This window comes from Sceloporus undulatus, chromosome 1, assembly GCF_019175285.1.
Source record: "Sceloporus undulatus isolate JIND9_A2432 ecotype Alabama chromosome 1, SceUnd_v1.1, whole genome shotgun sequence".
Classification (NCBI taxonomy): domain Eukaryota; kingdom Metazoa; phylum Chordata; class Lepidosauria; order Squamata; family Phrynosomatidae; genus Sceloporus; species Sceloporus undulatus.
Genome location: NC_056522.1, coordinates 251903057 through 251924612, shown reverse-complemented (window position 1 = coordinate 251924612; position 21556 = coordinate 251903057). Strand labels below are relative to the sequence as shown.

The following is a 21556-nucleotide window of genomic DNA, read 5'->3' as shown; positions in this document are numbered from 1 at the left end:
AGAGGGACACAGATATGAGAAAAATACCCCAATCTACCAAATCACTTTAACACAGGTCAAGGGTGGAATGGACATTAACAAGACAAATCCAGGAGGTGGTCTGCATTGCAGGATGTCTTTACTGAAGTGAAGACATCAACCCACATCCAGAGCCCTGAAGAAATACAGCTGCCTCGCCACAACCACTCTGAAACTACTTCTCTATCTGTGTTCACTAGATACACACAATACTCTGACCAACGCTATTCAGGCACCTTAAAATCACATACAACTTATAGTGTATATCAAAATGAACAAGTAGATTATTAAGGGAGAAATCAGATACAGTCAGAATGTTGTTGAGGCACTAAGGAAGAAGCCATATTGACTGCTAAGAAAACAAAACTAAAGTGGATGCTTTTTCAACAGTTTTTGAAAACCAAATACAATTCTCTTACTAGTGTCCAGATCCAACTTTAGATTTCATACAAGCCCACTCCACTGCAGTGGGACACATTATTTTTAGATGAAAAACATCAACAATCCTCAATCCCCTCTAAACTGTTTGTTTTCTTCTCTCAAACCTTGCAGTCCTCCCCCTCCTCCCACATCCCTCTCGTTCTGGATTGTTCCATTAGTTCTTCCATGAGTTCCATGAGCCTTCTCTGCTATGAAGTTCCATCAGTTAAACCCCCCTTCAAAGCAAATATGTGTGAAGGAGGGCATCAAATTATCAGGGAGTGCTACCCCATCCCTGCAGCGATTTCTAGATGCCCATAGGTTGGTGGGTCCAGTCCAAGGGATTTTGCTGCCTGAGGCAGATGAACATCACATCCCCAGTCAACTACACAGTGCTCTAAATTCATCAGTATATTTTGGTACTTGAAAAAGGCAATCCCACAAATGCCTACCTTGCATGTTGCTTTGGACATTGTGCTGAAGAAATCAACATACCTCAGTGTCCTAATCACATGGAAGTCAATGCATGAACAGTTTTTCACATGCAGGTTTTTAAATCTAGCCCCACTCTTCATTAGTGAATTTCACCCCATACAATTGTCACAATCCTGTTAGATCATTACCAAGGAGCTCAGGGTAGCAAATGCCCCCATAGCAACAGTGAGCCTGAGGCTATGTTTGTTCTGCAACTCAGTTGCCGAAACTTTAAACCAATAGTCTTAGGATCAAGAAGAGCTAGTAATCAGGAATGTCATCTCTCTACAACAGACAAGGGCGCTTGAACCCAGAGACCTCTGAACTGTCAAAGGAAAGGTCAAAGGGCAGGTCAGTGCACAGCTTAGAAAACTTCTGGAATTCAGCTCCTAGAATCCTCCAGCGAACATGGCCACTGGTTATAGTGGCTTAAAGATCCTGAGAGTTCTAGACTGAAATGTGAATTTTCCAAGCTCTGGGTCAAGGAGAACACCAGCTTTTCTGGATATGTTCTGCTACCACCTTCTAGGGTGGTGTCTGTTTCTTGAGTATGTACTTTTAGGGCACTTTAATTTTGCAGTAATTAATTAATACTGAATGATAATCCACACTCCATCGCAAGTCAAGGTACTGCTAATATCAATGTGAATCAAGAGGGTACTCAAAAGCTACAATACAATATCCCCTGAGTGTACAGAAAATACCTGCACATGGAGATAAGATACACCAGCATCACACAATCCCTATGTAGAATAGCAACATTGTACAGTGCACAATGGACAACACTGCTATATATGCAATTCTGCTTCTGCTGCTATCAGAAGACTACATCTTTTGTGCTGTAACAAATAATTTGCCCCACATGTATAGTATGACTTACAGATACTTATGTCAGGATGCCACTAACAGGTGGCTAACACATGCACTGCGCCACTTACAGGTGGCTAACACACATGCAAATTACAGCTTCAAGGACTGAATTGTTCTCCCATGGCCTGATGCTGAGTCTATTACATCATCTTATCCCCTCCATCCCCAAACTAGGAGTAGAATGGAAGCCACTCACAGGGGTGAAGTCTTGAGGCCCACAAGGTTTGCCCTGGAAGTGACATTCCAACAGCATGTCCTCAATCTGATGGCCCAGGCGATGGAAGAAGCTCTCCATCGTGTGTGGAGAGAGGCGGGGTGGCAGGAATCGTGAGTAGTTGGCCAGGTGGATAAGCCAGGGGCGTTGCTCTTCTGGCAGCTCTTCTAGGACATTGGGGAGAATGGAGTGGTTCTTGTAGGTCAGCCCGAGCCAGTGTCCTACAGAGTACAGATCAGGCCTTGTGAGCTGGAGGAAGCGGACTGGGTTGTGGTTGCAGAAGGTGACAGCAGGGAACCTCATCCTTGGGTCCCAAAGCATGTGGGCTCTGGTGTGCACTGGTTTGGAGCGCAGGTACTGCATCCGGTTGGTTGACCATGTGCACAGCAGCCCTACGGATGCCAAGAAGGCCCCACTCCAGAGGAGGCGCTGGGCCCACGACTGCTGGTGGGAGCCCATGTAGTGCAGTCCATGAAGCTTGGTCATGCGCAGGAAGCGAGAGGTCACCTGTGCCAGGGAGCCATCCAAGTGGGGCACAGGACGAGACCTGTCTGGACAGCAGGACAGGGGCATCTTCACAACCACAGAGACCCCCAGTTCAACAGATGTTGCAGCACAGCCCTGAGGAAAAGTGTCCTAGCTCTTCCCTGGGGCTCCACCCAAGGGAAAATGAGATTCTCATCTGCAATGTTTTGCTTTCTGCAGGGAGCCCACAGTCCCCTCCACCACGGTGTGCCAATTGTGTCACTTGCCTCTAGCTGCTCTGTGATAAGCAAAGGGAGGGGCATACCTTCCCCACATCAACACCTTCCCTTTCCAGTAATCCTTCAAACATCCTTTGGCCACCTCAGGTGAGAGGGCTAAAGGGGAGAAGGCAGCTGCACAATTGGTCCCCTGTGCCGTTGCCCATTCAAAGAGAATGACCTTGTCATCTGGGTTCCACACTCAACAATGAAATTCCTAGTCAAAAGAGTTCCTTTGCCCTGTTAGGTTAAACTGATCTATGAGCTCGGTTTAAAATGACTAGGTTTATGTACAAAAATCATCCCTTTTGTTTGCTCTTAAGAATTCTTATAGTGTGGTTTTAAAGACAAACAAAAACAAACAAACAAACAAACTTCATATGACTAAGCTCAATGTGATGTATCCCTTATCCTCCCTCAGTATCTATCTCCACTCATTCTCCTTTTATTTAGGGCCCAGCATATCCCCAAATTCACTTTTCATTTGCCCACCCACACTCAAATCCTGTGCACCAGCATCATAGCCAACAGCATCATTTAATCAATATTGCCTCCAACATACTGGGTTGAAGAGTGGGGAGATGTTTACAATGTTCAAAGGGAAGCACTGTCAGTTCACTGCACACATCACACATACCATGACAGTTCTAAAAACCTTGTTTGTTAGCGTTAGGGAGTGGCAACAGTTTAACAGGGTGTTCCCTCTACCTCCCAGTCCACAGCATCAGACACAGCAAAATACTGAGTTCTCAACACTCTTGGATAAGCTTTAGGAGCCTGAAATGCCTGCCGCTGTCCACTCAGCTTCATAGCCCAGGAGTGGACACTGGTAGTGCAGTTCAGAGAAACAGCAGCTTGTACAATCTTCACATGACTGCTACAGAACACTATGCTCTGTGGCCTTGATGTGCATTGTGTCATATTGGCATCAAAATAAAACTAATGCTTCATTTTGGCATTATTGTCACAATAGTCCCTCTGCGGTATCATGGTTTGGCAAGAAATATTGCATCCTGGGATTGCCATCATTGAGTACTCATACTGTATTAGTATTATAGTAATGATGAAATAGTATAATTATGAAATGAGTTATAGTCCATAAAAGCTTATGCTATAAACAAATGTACAGTTGGCCCTCCACATTTGCGGCTTTGACACTTGCAGTTTTAATTACTGGGGAGAGGTCATGGCTGCCTGTGTGTGCATTCCTCCTCCTGAGGTTTTCCCCCTCATGGAAAAAAGCCCAGAGAGAAGAAGCAGCCAGGAAGGGTGCGTGTGCCAATCCCGCCTCTATCCTGGTGGGATAGCTGTCTTCCCCAGGCAGCTTTCCCACTGGGAAAGGCATGGGAAGGGATCGATCCTCCTCCCCCCTTTTCCCGGTGGGAAGGGTGGTAATCAAAGGGACGGAAGGGCAGGGGAAAGAAGAGGAGCATATGCACTTGCTTTTCTTTCCCCACCCACCCATCCCTTTAACTGACTTCTGCATTTGGGGGGGGGGGTTATTTACAGTTTTTCCACATTCGCAGGGGTTTTGTTCCCCTAACTCCCAGGGAATGTGGAGGGCCGACTGTACATAATAGTACCACTGTATTCTGCTTTGGTCAGGCCCCACCTGATATATTGTGTCCAGTTCTGGGCACCACAATTCAAAAAGGACATTGAGAAACTGGAGCGTATCCAAAGGAGGGCAACTAAAATGGTGAAGGGTCTGGAAACTATGCCCTATGAGGAAAGACTTAGGGAGCTGGGGATGTTTAGCCTGGGGAAGAGAAGGTTAAGAGGTGATATGATAGTAGGGTTGCCATAAGTGAGGACCTCCAAACCGGGACAAATGTAGGACAAATGCAGGACAACATTTTCAAATGGAGGACACATTTTATAAAAATGGAGGACACACAATAAATTGAGGCTTTTTTTAGAAATGTTAATATAAATGCATGTTTCTTAGGCATGATCAAAATGGAAGACATTTTGACATTATTTGTAGACAGATCACGGAAATGTACTTCCCTTTCTGGCCACCCCCCCTCCCCATTCCAAACAGCACATTTGAGCATTGAACATGGCTTTATTTTAACATTGCCTCTTGCATATTTCAGAGGCTTATTCCACAACCAAACCCTTTGGTCAAGGAACTTTGGTTTTTCTTCATTTTGACTTGTTTTGTCTGTATTCCTCCCCACTAAATAAAGGAGACATGAAATGGAGTTAATGGGTACAAATTGTTAAACAAAAAAGTCTTGTGAGACTCTGTAGGCAAGAGGTGCACCATGTTAAGAACTGCATTAAGCACACTTAGGCTGCTGCCACACTGCTTTCACTCTCATCACTCCATCCTATGGAATCCTGGGATTTGTAGTTTGTTGTGGTGCCAAGGCTGGGCTTTGAAATCTCAGGCATAAGAGAGGCAAAAGGCTTGGGCTGCAGCTACACTGGAGAAATAATCTGGTTTGAGACCACTTTAACTGTCTTGGCTGAATGCTATGGAATTCTGGGAATGGTGGTTTGTTCCAGCACCATAGCAGAATGGCAGTTAAACCCCTGGAAAGCTCTCTGACCAAGGTGACCAATGCCCTCACCCCAAAATGTAGGGCACCCAAGCAAAAAAATGTAGGACATGGCCAAAAATAAAAGCTAAAAACACCCATGTAATTATAAATCCATGCTTCTTAGCCATGATCCAAACGTAGGACATTTTGAAATGTGACAGAAGAGGGCATGTCCTGGAAAAGGAGGAGGATGCCTGGTCACCTTGTCTCTAATCCAAAATGCACAGCAGAAATAAAACAATGCTGGACTGAAATGCCCAGAGTTCCTCACCAAAGCTGCATCCACACTGAAGAAATAATCCAGTTTGAGAGTGACTTAACTGTCCTGGGTTAGTGCTGGGGAATGCTGGGAATTGTAGTCTATTGTGGCCTCAGAGCCATCACTGACAGAGAAGTCTCAATGTCTCCCAAACACTAGCATTCCCAGGATTCCCTAGCACTGAGTTAAAGTGGGTTATTATTCCTGCAGTGTGTGTGAGAGATATAAAAGCTAGGACTGGATTCATTTGGAGGATCTCTGTGTCCAAAACACACTGCTTGGACTGCCAGGGCTCAGTGCTATGGAATCCTGGGAATTGTAGTTTATTGTGGCACCAGAGCTCTCTGACAGAGAAGGCCAAATGCCTCACAGACACCAGAATTCCAGAGCATTGAGCTTTGGCAGTTAAAGGGGTCTCAAAGTGCAGGGGGGGGGAGAGAGAAAAGCCAAGGAGTGTGAATGAGCAGCTCACCTCGGCTGGAGGAGGAGGAGGAGGAGGAGGAGGAGGGAGGGAGGGAGCCAAGGGAATTGGCCAGGACCACCAGAGGAGCCCCTGCTTTTCCTCGTCATCATCGCATCCTTCTCACTGCTGGCAAGAGGCTCTGCCCCCAGCCAGGCAACGCCTCCATCCAGTCTCCTTTTGTCAAAAGAGCTCTGGTGCCACAAGAAACTACAATTCCCAGAATCCCATAGCACTGAGCCATGGATGTTTAAGGGGGGAGTCAAACTATTTCTGCAGCCTTTGCTACCCCAAAGCCTTCTATTATTTACCAGCAACTTGCAAGGCAAAAGCTCTTCCTTCACCAAGCCATTGAAAACCAACCCAAGGGGAGGGGGGGCTGATTGCTTCTTTCCCATTGGTCAGCTTCGGGATAAATTTGCATATTACAAGGAAAGGTGTTTAGGGCCTCAAAAACGACCCTGTGATAAAGAATTACAACAATACTGACCTGGTAGACATTGAAAAGATGAGGCATTTAGGCTCCCAGTGAAACAGGAACCATTGATGGCCTTTTTTTCTTTTCTCACTGTAACCTGGAAAGTAATGTCTTTTGCAAGACATATATAACAAGTGGGCTGGCAATAGCTCTGAGTGGCAGATGTTTTGAAGACCTGCTCTCTAGGCTAAGCCAGGCAGGGAGGCGAGGAGGGTGGCACACAGCCATGGGGAGGGCTGGAGCTGCCTCCAGGGCCTTGCTGGGGGGGGAGGTCCCAGGGGAGGGGCCAAACCAGGGTGGGACTGTGTGGCCCCGCCCCAAACCGGGAAAGTCCTGCCCCCAGGCGGGATATGGAAAGCCTATATGATAGCCCTGTTTAAATACTTGAAAGGGTGTCATATTGAGGCGGGAACAAGCTTGTTTTCTGCTGCTTCAGAGAACAGGACCAGGAACAATGGATCCAAGCTCCAGGAAAAGAGATTCCACCTCAACATTAGGAGGAACTTCCTGACAGTAAGGGCTGTTCGACAGTGGAACAAACTCCCTTGGAGTGTAGTGGAGTCTCCTTCTTGGGAGGTCTTTAAACAGAGGCTGGATGGCCATCTGTCGGGGATGCTTTGATTTGGATTTCTTGCATGGCAGGGGGTTGGACTGGATGACCCTTGTGGTCTCTCCCAACTCTACGATACTATGATTCTATGATTCTATATTACACATACCCACAGAAACGCATACACATACTAAAAATATAATGGATTTCTGCTTTCTACCAAAAATGTGATGGGGGACAGTTCTGAACTTACAGGGAATCATTAAAAAAAACAAAAAACCTCTCCCCTCGCCATAGCCCCACAGCTCTGTGGAGTTTGGGAGACAGCCCCAATTTCAATCCCAGCTGTTTGAAATTCCACTTTCATTTCAAACAGCTGGGAACAGAATCCCCACATCAGCAATACTGTTCTCAGGAGCTGAGCTTGAGAAATTGACTCCTGAACTACAACTCGCACAATCCCTAGGCTGGGAATTCTGGGAGTTGTAGTTCAAAAGGGCACTTTTACACGCTCTGCTCTGGCATATGTCCTGTCTGGCAGGGGATAGGTTTCTCATTTGAGGTTAGCAATGACTCAGACAGGAAGAATTTTCATGGGAGCCATTTGTTCACTACATTATCTTCACGAACACTCCCATCCACCTGGCAGTGATATTCATTAGCAACTTGCTCAAAGGCCTGATATGCACAATCCCACATGGACTGTGGGAGGGAGATCTCCAGGGCTCTATTCACTCATTTAGACAGTGTGTTGAGTCAATACGGGAAGAGGGGAAGGTGCTAGCAATTCCCTTTCTGACTCCAGTTGCTCACGTGAAGAGTAATGAGCATGAACAGGAGACCTTCCCTTACACATGGGCATTCTCCATGGTCTCCACCCCATCCAAGCACAGCTCCAATTGGCAGTGCATTCTGCAAAGAGTCCCTTATTGCAGTGCTTGGGACTCTGAGCCATGCTCTCTTCATGCACCTCCCACCTCTTCTTTCTCTTCTATTGAAGTAACGATTTCTTCCCATAAGAGGCCTTTCCCCACATCAGGGTCTTGGGAGCACCCAAAAGATGGGAGATGGACCTGGGCAACTGCTGGATTTTAGATTTTCAGAAAGAGAATCAGCAAGTGGCCAGAATCCTATATGGAAATTATATCTTTGTAAATAAGTGGATTTACATATATGGGAATTAGAATTGGGCAATTTCATAATGTCCATATTCAGTAGAGAACTGCTGTAGTAGAGAGCTGGCACTGATATACAATGCATAGTGATGTGAATTATGAATTGCTGTGGATCGCATACTAATATGAATTGGGCACACTTGCCATTGTCCCAATATACCTCTTTAGAATTCACTGACAAGGTTTCTTAGTGCATCTGCTACTTAGCTAAGTATACATAAAGTTATGTAAAGTAAAAGGTGATACAGATTCTGACACCACATTGGGTCAGGATAATATAAATATCTTCTGGCAGAGTTATGGATTATCAATGTAGCACAACATATGTGGATCAATGGTCAGTGTGCATAGCTGACAATACCTTCTGCAACTGCAGCATGCAAAAGCTGTGCACAGAAGCAACCATTGTAGATTACCCTTCCCCCAAAATTGTAGCACAATATACACTAGACTATGTCACCAACAGGATGCTGGCAATTGTATGTCTGTTTGTTCCAGCATTCCTAGATGTAGCATGAAACTGTTAATACCACGGAGAGCCTAATGCAGCACCTAGGAAATCCAACCCACTAGTTTAAATCTGTAACCAATACTGACTTTATGGTTTCAGCATCATGCCAACATATTTCTTCCATCCAAGTACTTTGCCTAGAACAAAACAAAACAATTAGAGGAACAATTCTGGGCAATTTAAAAGATTGCGTGTTTTGTTGTAACATTTTGTTGTTGTTGTTGTGACAGTGGCATTCTTCTTCTCTACACAGTCTTGAGTGGAAAAATTTGGGTGTAGGAGTGCAGGTTTGTTCTCCTTTCTACTCTTGTTTGAACTCACCATATCTAGCTTCCAATAACACAGACTCAAACTGCCATGTCCCATGATCCATAAGAGTACCTTAGCACATATCCTCTTCAATTGTTAACTGTGTGAAAGCCATCCACCCATACAAAGGTAAAGTCAGACCACAAGCTGTATCCCAACTGACTTTCTGTGAAATGAGACCAGGGAGTAGTCTTTTGCTTCAAAACTGGAGGGGGGGGGGAAATCAAGTTTGTTTAGGAAACAAAATATTTAAATATTAAAAAAATATCAAAGCTAAGCCGGCTAGAGTTTTTTTTTTTAATCTGCAGAGTAACAGAAGTGTGTCCTAGTGTGGCTATGGAGCTTATCCCATGAATAAATAAGCCGGTTTACCTCTTTCGGCTTCAATTCAGGACCTGGGATGCCTCTGGATGTTATCATACCTAAATCGGTACCTATCTACATGGGATACTGCCACCTGGATGCATCCCGGGTCGAAGCCTCATTCAGCCAGCCAATTTTTGAAGTCGGAAACTCCCCGACTTTGAAAAAGTACTGGCTGAGCAAGGCTTTGACCTGGGATACATGCAGGCAGTGGCATCCCGTGTAAATAGGTGCCGATTTTGGTATGATAACATCCACAGGCATCCTGGATCCTGAACTGAAGCTGGAAGAGGTAAGCTAGCTTATTTATTCATGGGATAAGCTCCACTTCTCTGCAAACTAAAACTAACAGAAATAACAAGACAAGTAGCTCGCAAGTGATGATTGAATCTATATATGTATGGGGAAGTGACATCCTAACTATGAGCTTAGGAATAGTTCAGGTAAAAGAAGAAAGGTTTAGGTCTCACCAACTTTCTGATGTGGGAGGGAGATGATGGTGACCAAAAAGACTAATCTCTTGTTTGGGAGTAACTTCCTAAAAGGAAGTGACCTGAATCAAATGGTTTGTTTATTGGGTTACAAAACATATTTATTACCATGGCATTCAATCTTAGTACCCAACAATTGGGAGGCTTTAAATGAGGAAAGATAGCAGGGTTTGTCATGCAGGAAATACTAGCTTTCTAAAAATCCCACTTGCTGTAAACAGCAAAAAGGGAGGGAAGAGAGAATGCTGGAATTTTCCCAACAAAAATGTGTTAGCTCAACCCTCTCAGTTCTGGAGAAAGGGAACCCTTCTTCTTTGAAAGGGATGAAACACGGGAAGCCTCATATTGCTTGTTCCTGCCACGACTGGCTATATAGACTCCACACATAAACATGGTGTCCCCTTCCCTACCTGAAAGGACTGGCCTAACATAATTTGCATCCTACCCTCACAGACACTCCTCCCCCCCAAACTCATTCCATGTATAGAAACAGACTGGGCTGGTATTAACTTTTAATTCACTACTGTAGATAGGACAGTGTTCTTCACTCCACATGAAAGACGCAAGAAAGCACAGGAGACACAAAGAGCACATCTGGAAAAACGCAGTCCTGTTCTCCAGCACCTTTCTCCTATTTCCTCTCCTTCAAAGTTTCTACTCAAGGTGGGTGCCTCACTCTTAGAGAGGAGAAGTCCACCAGTGACAGGACCTTGGAATACTCTGTCTTGTGGCTGTTAGGAGCTTCTCATATGATTTTTTTTAAAAAATGAAAATCATCTCTGTGCCACAGGAATGCCAAAAACTCATCATCTCTGCCCATGCTAACAGGGGTGAGGTCATTAACTCGACGAGGACCACCTCATCAAGGTGATGGTAGTACCAACTTAGAGGGCATGTTTGGGCCTAATGTGGATGATAGAGTGACAGGAAATCAGAGCCACGTCCCTTGTTACAGCCTCTTCATACACCTGCTTGCTGATGCTGTTCTCTGTTCCTCCCCTCCTTCCCCCTCCTGCCACCTCGAAGCGCTTCCTGTCTGTTGCTGTTGTTCCTGTCACTCCCGGAGGCTCTCAAGTGGCTGCCTGCCAGCTTGCCCCTGTCTAACTTGCAGGTTGCCTAACGAGCCCTTCCTGATTACACACTCCACTCATTACCGCCCTAATTCTGCATCACAATTAATTGTGGTAATTAATAAATATTGATTACAGCCAACAATTAGAGCTGATCTCCCTCAGTAATTAAGCATTGCAGAAGCACCAGCCTCCTCTGTTGCTGACCTTCCTTTCTCCTTCAAGACTGTGGGAGGGAGGAGTCCTATGCCACCCCACAAATTCAGAGGGCAATGGGGTGCCAAGGTATAAATAAAACTTTATAAATAAGGCTTCAGCCCTTAACAAAATGGTATTAGCTCATATTTCATATTTTGCATATATTTATTTATTTTTTTAAAAAATTGTAGGCCAGATGATTACTTTGAAAAACTGATCTGCCAGCTACTCAAGCATTTCTGACAGAGATGCCAACTTCTGTTTCTAGCACAGCTCTCATGCCCTTAAGATTTCTGCCTGCCAAATGTATCCAGCAGTTGTTAAAGGCATGTACTGTATGTGGTGTTTGGTTTCTTTTAAATCATAAGATGACAATTCCACCTTCATCCTAGCCTATTCTAAATATGAAAAAAGGCACCTCACTTAATAGGTTGCACTGGAACATTTGCAAAGCTGATTACATAAAATAGGTAGACACATTACATTTATTAGATTTATACCTGCTTTTACTTTATATCAAAATAAAATAAAATAAAATAAAATCATATAAAGTGACATGTTAACACCTAGCAATGTATAGATGGGCTTATCATGGATCTACAGTTGACTGCAGTTCCCACTTGAATGTATGCTTTGTGGCAAACTTGGGTTTGCTTCTGTATAATGTGTGAAAGGCTAATGTCTATCCAAGATGAAAGCTGTATAATTAACAGTGGCAGGATGCAGACCACCCCTTTGGGGCAGCCTGCACCTGCCCCTTTCCCTGATGGATCAGGGCCTGAGCTGCCACAGCGGCAGCCCTGGAGGCCCTGATCCGCCACTTTTCCAAGCCTCAGGGAAGCGGCAAAACACTGCTTCCCCACGGCCGGCAAAGGGGTGTTCTTGGGGCTTCATGCCCCAAGGACACCCCGACAGCAGTGAGGAAAGAGAGAAAGGGGCCACTCAGCTCCTTTCTCTTTTGTATCACTGGCACAGCCGTGTAAAGGCTGCACCAGCGATATGCAGCACGAAAGGAGCTCCGTTTTGGAGCTCCTTCTGGCACTCTGCAGTGGTGCCAGGATGTAACGGCTGCGCCGCGCTGTTTAAACACGATGTGGCCGTTACGACAAAATGGTGGCACCCATGTAGACAGGGCACCGCCATTTTGACATCCTGGTGACTTACTAGGGTTGTGGGACGTACATAAGCAATGCCCCGAAGCAACCCTAGTATGTCACCAGGACGTGCTATAAGGCCCATCTGTACAGGGCCAGTGAATCAGACACTACCAAGGCTCAGCAGACAGACAGACAACAGAGATATAATCAAAGAGTGCTTCTGAACATATGGGAATGTTAGCAAATTCATGAGGGCTGCCCACTCTGTTGCCAAATGGCACTATTTTTATGGGGCATTCTGCCACATTTAGTTTCATTTTCATTTCATTATCCTTAGCTGTCCAAGTACTAATCTTTCTGCATTTACAATTATACTTCCTCCTCCTGGAAATGCAAGCTTGGGCTTTCTTCTTTTTTCTGAATAAGCCATTAAATTGCACATTTGAACTGGTACATTCATATCCACACCAATAAATTTGATGTAGTTTGTGCTAAAAAAGGCCAAAGGCCTTGAGACAACATTGTGAAGTGGCTGCATTCCAGAAGCATGAAGCAGCTGAAGTTTTGTTAAATATACATTTAAAAATAGCAAGGTATGTAATTGAATGGGGTATCGTAAATGCATTGGTGTTAATTCATTGTAAAAAATAACAAAGGTGGAGGAGGACAGGGGAAACAGATAGTATGAAATACAATAAAATGCTTCTAATCCAGATATATCAGATATATCATATACTACTTTAATGAAACTGTATGCCTATACAATTTGCCTGCAACAGATCGTTGCAGTGTACAGTTCTGTTCAGGATTTCAGCTAGCACATTCCACCACACCCATTTTCCACACATACACCCAGTGGAGTATGAATGTTACCTGACCACTGAACATACTCAGTTCTTAGTAGGTGTTTCTCCCCATCCATTTTGGTTTCTACTGCCTTTGGGATATTTTCAGACAGGTGGAGCTCGCACACTTGTGCCAAGTCTCAGATGCTTTATAATCTTGGATTTTGATGGAGAAATCCAATCTATCTATGGGCAATTTTCTGTTCTCTGTTGACATCTAAAAAGCTTGCCAGTATGATTTGGGAAATGACACAGTCAACCTAACAGACAGTTCATTCTACAATTTTTAGATCTATGTGTCCCTTCCTCCTCCCCTCCTTTTTCCCCTTCTTGACACATTACTATATTTTCCCACCCACCCAACTGTCAGTTTTTTGTACCGCTCACCCACACACTCAACATTCTCCCCCCCCCCATTGAGTCTTCTCTCTTATGCCTTTTTCCTGAAGATGTTGGGGGTATTTGCAAACTTTGGAGTTACCCCATGTCTGCTAATAATTCCCACAAGCATGTGAAGATGGTTCTACATACTTCATGGTAAGATTGGTACTACATCCTTAGCCACCCCTAGACTGTGGAATGACCTGCCAGAAGAGATTCAACAGCTCAATGTGCTGTCTGAATTTAAAAGAGCATTAAAGACCAGTTTCTTCTGGCAGGCTTATCCAAATGGTTTTTAAATTGTGAATTTTAAATGTGGATTGTTTTAATATGTATACATCTTATTTGTCCTTTTAAATCAATGTTTTAAATTCATTATTTGTTCTTTTTAAACTAATGTCTTTTAACTGATGTTGTTTGTCTATTAGTTGTTGTTGTTCCCCGCCTTGATCCACGGGGAGAGGTGGGTAATAATAATAATAATCATCATCATCATCTCCAGGAACACGTGGAGACTGTCTTCTAGAAATTGGGTTAATAATACTTATTTAACAATGGTAGCTTTGCCATATCTGTTGAGCATCATAGAATGGTTGAGTTTAAGAAAGCTAGTTTTGTGGATGAGAAGAGAGCTTTCAACAATGCCAACCTGGCTATGTTTATTTAACACAATTATCTCTCTTTTTAAATGTGGAATTTTCTTTTGAATGTTTTAGCTTGCCAGATATGACTGACTGTATGCTGGCTGTAGGAACACACATATTAATTTGTCTTGATGGCTGAACCACCAACCAAGGATTTTTGTTTTATTTTGCTAGATTTGCACCCAGATAAAGAATGCTTATTTGCCTCATTAACCTGTCCACAGGATCCAGAGATTTCTTTTCTGTGGGATAGCCAAAGATTGCCTGTTAGAATTCTAATCTTGTTGGATGTAGTCTGTTAATGTTTTATCTTCTAAAAATGTGAATAGCTAATTTAGGATGAACAGGTGAATGAATGGCTGCAATAGCTTAGGTTCTTTTTTCATTAATCCAGCCTTTCATGCTAGATCCTGAGGTCTTTAGAAACACAGAAAAGGCTTGTGTGGTGTGGAAGGGAAGAAGGAGGTGGAGGGAGTGCGGGAGGGAAGGAGAGAGCAAGAAAGCTGTGCATATGAGTCCTAATGTGTCTATGATGGATCTCCTCTGGAAGAGACACATGTCAATTTGCATCCATGACTTGGAACTGCGAGCAGAAAGCAGCTACTTTTGATGAGGATTCCTGGACTTTGAAATGGCAATCTCTTGTACCAAGGCAATGAAAAGGAGCTTCCTGGCTTGGAAGCCTTGTCAATGCTTGCCAACATTCTTTAGGCAGCCAGTTTGCATATGTTTTTTTTTAAAAAAAACTCTTCAGATAGCTTTAATTCTGTGGCTATTTATTTTTGTTTTCTATATTACACAATTTTATTTGCTTAAAAACCCATTTTCTCATGTATCTCTGGTGGTAGAATTCAAAGACATAACTGTGTCAGTCTGGAAAATCATTATGCCAAGGGATCATGCATCTGGACCCATTTCAAACTGGCTTCCGGGCGGGTTACGGGGTTGAGATGACCATGGTCGCCTTGGTCGATGATCTCCGTCTGAGCATCGACGGGGGAAGCGTGTCCCTGTTGGTGCTCTTGGACATCTCAGCGGCTTTCGATACCATAGACCATGGTATCCTTCTGGGACGCCTGGCAGAGGTGGGGATCGGGGGCACTGCGCTCCAGTGGTTCCGTTCCTACCTCTCCGGGAGGTCCCAGATGGTGCAGCTGGGAGACGTGTGCTCTGACGAGAGGCCCCTTAAAACCGGGGTCCCTCAAGGAGCCATTCTGTCTCCCATGCTATTTAACATTTACATGAAACTGCTGGGAGAGATCATCCGGAGACATGGGGCGCGGGGTTATCAGTACGCTGATGACACCCAAATTATTTTCTCTATGTCTCCGACTGATGCAGTGACTGGGGATGGCGTCTCTCCTCTCGTGGCCTGTCTAGAGTCAGTAATGGGCTGGATGAGGGAAAACCGACTCAAATTGAATCCAGAGAAAACGGAGGTACTAGTGATAGGTTCTCCTGGTCCAGGAATGGCGGTGGTTCCACCTGTCCTGAACGGGGTCACGCTCCCTGTGAAGGACTACGTGCGCAGTCTGGGGGTGCTTCTTGACTCGTCGCTCCACCTGACAGCTCAGGTGAATGCGACGGTCAAGAGCACCTGTTATCAGCTTCGGCTTATTCTCCAGCTGCGCCCATACCTGGCCCAGAGGGACCTAGAAACTGTTGTACATGCTCTGGTAACTTCGAGACTGGACTTCTGCAATGTACTCTACATGGGGCAACCCTTATACCAAACTCGGAAGCTGCAAATGGTGCAGAACATGGCAAACCGGCTGGTCACTGGTGCTTCCAGGACCAGCCATATAACACCGGTTTTGAAAGACCTCCATTGGCTGCCCATTCGCTTCCGAGCTCAATATAAGGTGTTGGTAATTACCTATAAAGCCCTAAATGGCTTGGGCCCAGGATACCTAAAGGACCGCCTCTCCCCATATATTCCGCCTCGCACCCTCAGAACGTCTGGGCAGCAGTTACTAAAGGTGCCTGGGGCTAGGTTAGCCTCCACCACACGGAGGACATTTTCCACGGCTGCCCCAGCCCTTTGGAACACGCTGCCCACCGAGCTCCGCTCGTCCACCACCCTGGCCCAATTCAGGAAGGATTTGAAAACCTTCCTGTTCCAACAGGCATTCCCCGAATAAAATCCTGTGGGCCTCCCTCCTCTTCCGTGGCCAAGAGGTTGGGCTATGGGGCTTTTTGTTTGTTATTTTTTTATGATTGCTGTATAAGTATTTTAATCTTTCTTGTCTTTGTGTTTCGATTGTATTTTAATCCTTGTTGTACGCCGCCCTGATTATAAGAAGGGCGGGATATAAATAAAATTTTTATTATTTATTTATTTAACTTTGAGACTAACTGAAAGACAGAAGTTGGTAACATGAGCTTTTGTAGACTTGTGCTTATTTCCTCAGATGTCACTCACGTGTTATTTAGTAATCTTAATCACAATATCTTAAGCTATACAGGTGCATAATGCTAGAAAGTTGCAATGGAGGCATTCAAAACCTCTTCCACAGCTTCCACACCCTCCTCCCCAGGCAGCTTCCAGGGTGCACTTCCACGGCCACTTTCTCTACTGGGAAAAAAAAATGTGAGCCACACAGACAGTGCCTGGTTGAAGCTCTGTAGCAAAGAGAAAAGAGCTGGAGACCTGAGAGAGCAATGCTCATGGCTCCCACTGTCCTTCAAACCCTTTGCCAGTAATGGCTGTTGCAGTGCACCCTGGCTTGTGAAAACTGCCTCAATGTGTGCATATTGACGGGATGAAGGAATGTGCCAGCAGCATGTTACTCTACCTGTTCAATACAAGAACTTAGCTAGTATCTCCCAGTGGGCACTGGCCACCCTGGCCAGTGGTCAAACTTGCTATACAATTTTCGGATATATAGTCCAAAAAAGGTAACATATCCATATGTTAGGCTATCTGGAACCCTGCAGAGATAAGAACTTTGCATTTACCCTGTTTAAATGCTTGTACTTATATCTTCTCTCAACAGTTAACAGTAACAGCTTGCCTCCCTCGCACTTCTTATCCACCCATCACCTCGACCCCAAGACTGCTGATTCAAAACCCATGGCTGCTTTTGGAGGAAGAAAATTCTACAGAGAATTCCAATAATGCTTAGTCTGATCAAGTGTGGCAAGAGCTAATGCCAAAAAAGAAACATCTGGATTTCTTGACACAGAGGTTCATGTGAAAAAATCAGGCAGTGAGGTGCAAATAATGATAGATCACCGAATACAGAGCAGACGGTGACACTTTGTGGATGGTCATGAAAACAGGGACAAATCCCAAACTGCAATTCTGTGTGCAATTCTTCCACCTCATTAGCAGAATTTGCAGCCTAATTTCCTCTCTCCAGTACGTTCAAAGTCTGGGGTGGGGGGGGGGGGGGTAGTGTTCAAGATAACCAACTTTCCAAACAGTCAGCAGGTGGCAGCACCTGCTAAGAGATGCACACTTTGTTCCTCTCTTGTTGATAAAGAGCTTTTTAAAACAGATCTTCACCTTTCACTGCTATTCCCTGAAGAGTGTAGTCTTCCTAACAGGCTAGCTATAAAGTAAGCATATATACTCTGTGTGCACAAAGTATACAATTTCATATCTGAAATGGCTACACACACTTATTTCACCTGGGTGTATACAAACATTGTCAAGGGAGATGTACTTTAGCATCACCGTGTGTGTGTGTGTGCTTACATGTGTATGTGACTTCAAGTTGCTTGTTCACGAACAAATTTGATAGGGTTTTCTCAGGCCAGGAATACTCAGAGGTGGTTTTGCTGGCTTCTTTCTCTGAAATATAGGCTATGCTGTAATACATGGTATTCACTGGTAGTATCCCATCCAAGGGCTGGCTATGCTTAGTTTCAGGGATCTGGTGGTTTAGGGTATGTAGGCCCTCATTCTATCCATGAATAGCAGACTTCAAAAACATTATGTTGTGTATCTCAATTCTCCATGTTGCATATTCTTAAATTATAACAAATGTCAGTCTATTGGTGTCACTGGCCAAATCAATAGCTCCTTAATCCCTCACTTAATGGTTACCATAACATATAACCTATTGCCATGTGGTCAAGTCCTTGAGAACCCAGGGAAGGGAAGAAAAGCTGAAAGTTGGGATGGGGTGCAGAGGGAGGGATGCCCTTAAGAAATAGTATCTAGATCAAGAGAAGTAATAGTGCAACTGTATTCTGTTTTAGTCAGGCCCCACCTGGAATATTGTGTCTGGTTCTGGGCACCACAATTCAAAAAGGACATTGAGAAACTGGAGCGTGTCCAAAGGAGGGCGACTAAAATGGTGAAGGGTCTGGAAACCATGCCCTATGAGGAACGACTCAGGGAGCTTAAACAGAGGCTGGATGGCCATCTGTCGGGTATGCTTTGATTGTGATTTCCTGCATGGCAGGGGTTTGGACTGGATGGCCCTTGTAGTCTCTTCTAAATCTATGATTCTACTACTTAAATAGTATTGTTTCTCTTCTTCAACTACCCTCCCTTCCTCAAATGTAGAGAAAAGGAAAATGAGAGGACTGGCAGATAGGGATGTGTGTGTGTGTGGTGTGCCTTCATTCTTTCTGAGGTATGGTAACTTGAAAGCAACCCTGTCACAGGGGTTTCTTGGCAAGATTTATTCAGAGGGAGTTTGCCTTTGCCTTTCTTTGAGGCTAAGAGTGTGTGATGCAGTGGGTTTTCATGAGCAGGTATTTGAACCCTGATCTCCAGAGTCTTAGTCCAAATCAAATCACCAGACCATGCCTCTTGCCTTCAAGTCACCTATTCACTTATGGTGACCTCATGAATTTCATAGGGTTTTCTTAGGAAAGGAATACTTCGACAAGGAAGTGGTTTTGCCACTGCTGTCCTATGAAATCTAGGCCACAGCATCTGGTATTCAGATAGGATTGTCAGAAAGAAAACTAGAGATGGCTCCTATGCCTTTAACAATTGTGTAGAAAAGGGGATTTTAGTAGGTGTTGTTTGTTACATGACAAATGACACCTGCTGAAATCTCCTCTTCTGCACAACCATTAAAGGGACAGGAGCTTTCTCCAGTTTTCAGCCTGGCAACACTATGCCCCATAGAGGAGGTATTCTAGAAGCTGTTTCATATTTCAGTTTCCCCAGAATGCCAGAGAGGAAGAGAACATATACACCTGCAAAGGTCATGGAGGTCTGTACATATATGAGGAGGTGAGATGGAACTACCATGTTTATATCAGTAGGGTACTGTGTGCAAGTGTGTGTTTGTGGTGGTGATATTAAACTGTCTTTGTGCTGAGAGGCATAGCTTTTTTGTCTGTATTGGTGAATATATTTGTTGGGGATATAGGCACAGCTGTGGTGGACAGTGATGTATTGTGACTGTGCTACTGAGCCATCTGTACCTAACTTGTATTTTATTTCTGGATCAAAGTATAAAACTACATCCTTCTCTGAAAAGAAGGATACCTAGTGCAGAAGGACATTGCATGTGTACTAAAGAGAGTAGTGTTGTAGGAAACTAAATGCCTCAGGCATGAGGGTTCAGCCACATAGCCTTTGCCACACATTCACAGATGTGTAGCCATATTCTGTGCCACTGGTAACACAGTAACTAGAAAAATCAACAAAAAGATCTTTCCTTATCACTGCATCTTCATGCCGGGGGTGGGTGGGTGGATGCTCTGAATAAACTGGCAAGGACAGGGTTAAGTAAGCATCAGTTCTTAGAAATTAGGGTTTGGGTCCAGGTTACCTATGGTATCACCACTTTCTGTATTATCAACCTTGTACACTTAGGTCCTCTGGGGGACATTTACACTTGTCAGCCAGCCTGGTTACCCAGAGGACATTTTCTTCAGCCACTCCTAGACTATTGGGATGACCTGTCAGAAGCTTGAATACACTGTTTGAATTTACAACAGCATTTAAGACCAATTTCTTTTGCAGTCTATCCAGATTATTATTAAATTATGAATTTTAAACTATGGACTGCATGTTTTAATATGTATTGGTCACTCACACACACACACACACACACACACACATATATATATACTGATGCTATACATTTTAGTTGTTTTATGTGTTGTGTTTTAATCTGTTGCTGTTCCCCACGTGGAGAGATGAATAAGAAATAATAATAATAATAATAATAATAATAATAATAATAATAGCAATAGCTGGAATGGTTACAGTATGTGAGGAAAAGCCTCACATAGCACTGCCATTTGTGATAGTCGTGTGTATGTGTACTTGTTGAATGAGATGAAGTGGGAGAAGGAGAGACTCAGAGGTCTCCTAAGGAGACAGCTGTGTGTGAGCCTCTGAGAGTGTAGAGTAGGCGTATATGTGTGTGGCTGGGGCTGTGCCTGTCTCAGTGAACGTGCTCTTTGCAGAGATTTATTGCGCCATCCCCGATACCATCAGGCCCTTCACACAAGGGCAGCTTTATATTAGTTTTTCTCAGCGCTGAGGACGGTGGTTCCTGGCTCTGCTGGGCAAGAGGAAATGTCATTTTGCTGGGACCTTCTGCCTAATAGGTTGATTTAACCCTGCTGGTGTGCGATGTCGGTGGCAGCCGTGCCTACCCAAACAAAGCCTCTTGGCTCAGTAGAAGCAGGGGCACTTGCTTGAGGACAAGAGGTGGAAGGAAAATCAGTTGCAATATTTGTGTGAGTGTATGTGGAAGTGTGATGGGGCAGGTAACACACTTTGGGACTGACTTCCCACACTTCCTTTAATTTATTTGGAAATTCCCTCTATACACCTTCTGTGGATGAGCCTTCTACCTTCATCAGGGACAAAAATGTCTCCTTTATCTTCATCATGCACCCCACCCCCATTGTTAGATTGGAATTCTCAGCATTCCTCACCATTGGGTGCATGATTCCTACCCCTGCTCAGAACTATGGCTAATGTCCTGCTAGGGACATTTGTTGTTGTTGTTGTTAACTGCCCTTGCATCGATCTCAACCCTTGGCAACCCTACTGATAAGATATTTCAAAGACCCCTGTCCTCCACTGCTCTGCCCAACTCCTGCAAACTCATTCTCGTGATCTCTTTAATAGAGTCCATCTATCTAGCATGAGGCCTTCCTCTCTTTATACATTCTTCTACCTTTCCTAGCATTATTGTTTTTGCAGTGATTCATGCCTTCCCATGATGTGTCCAAAGAACACTAGCCTAAGTTTTGTCATCTTGGCTTCCAGGAATAGTACAGGCTCGATCTGCTCTAAGACCCATTTGTTTGCTTTTTTGGCTGTCCATGGAATCGTCAACACTCTTCTGCAGTACCACATCTCAAATGTGCTAGAGACATATGCATGCATAAATTTCCCTTACACATGCATTTGCCCTTTTTTGGTCACTACAAGGACTAGTATTCCCTTCCTCCCTCCCTCTGCAGTGCTGAAAGCCTGCCCATCTTACTGAACAGCTTCTGAAGCCC

The 21556-nt window shown here is 44.4% G+C and overlaps 1 protein-coding gene across 3 annotated transcripts in view; it reads right to left on the bottom strand.

Moving 5' to 3' along the window:
• Positions 1 to 21556, bottom strand: part of ASIC4 (acid sensing ion channel subunit family member 4) — a 145512-nt gene that overhangs the window by 34266 nt on the left and 89690 nt on the right. Inside the window, exon 1 of one of the 3 annotated variants that reach the window (XM_042449931.1) lies at positions 1979 to 2584. The exons of the other annotated variants lie outside the window; for them this stretch is intronic. Within the exon in view, the coding sequence (XP_042305865.1) occupies positions 1979 to 2569 (591 nt within the window). The 5' untranslated portion in view covers positions 2570 to 2584. Of the gene's footprint in view, positions 1 to 1978; positions 2585 to 21556 lie in introns of those variants that run through there. 3 annotated transcript variants of the gene reach the window in all.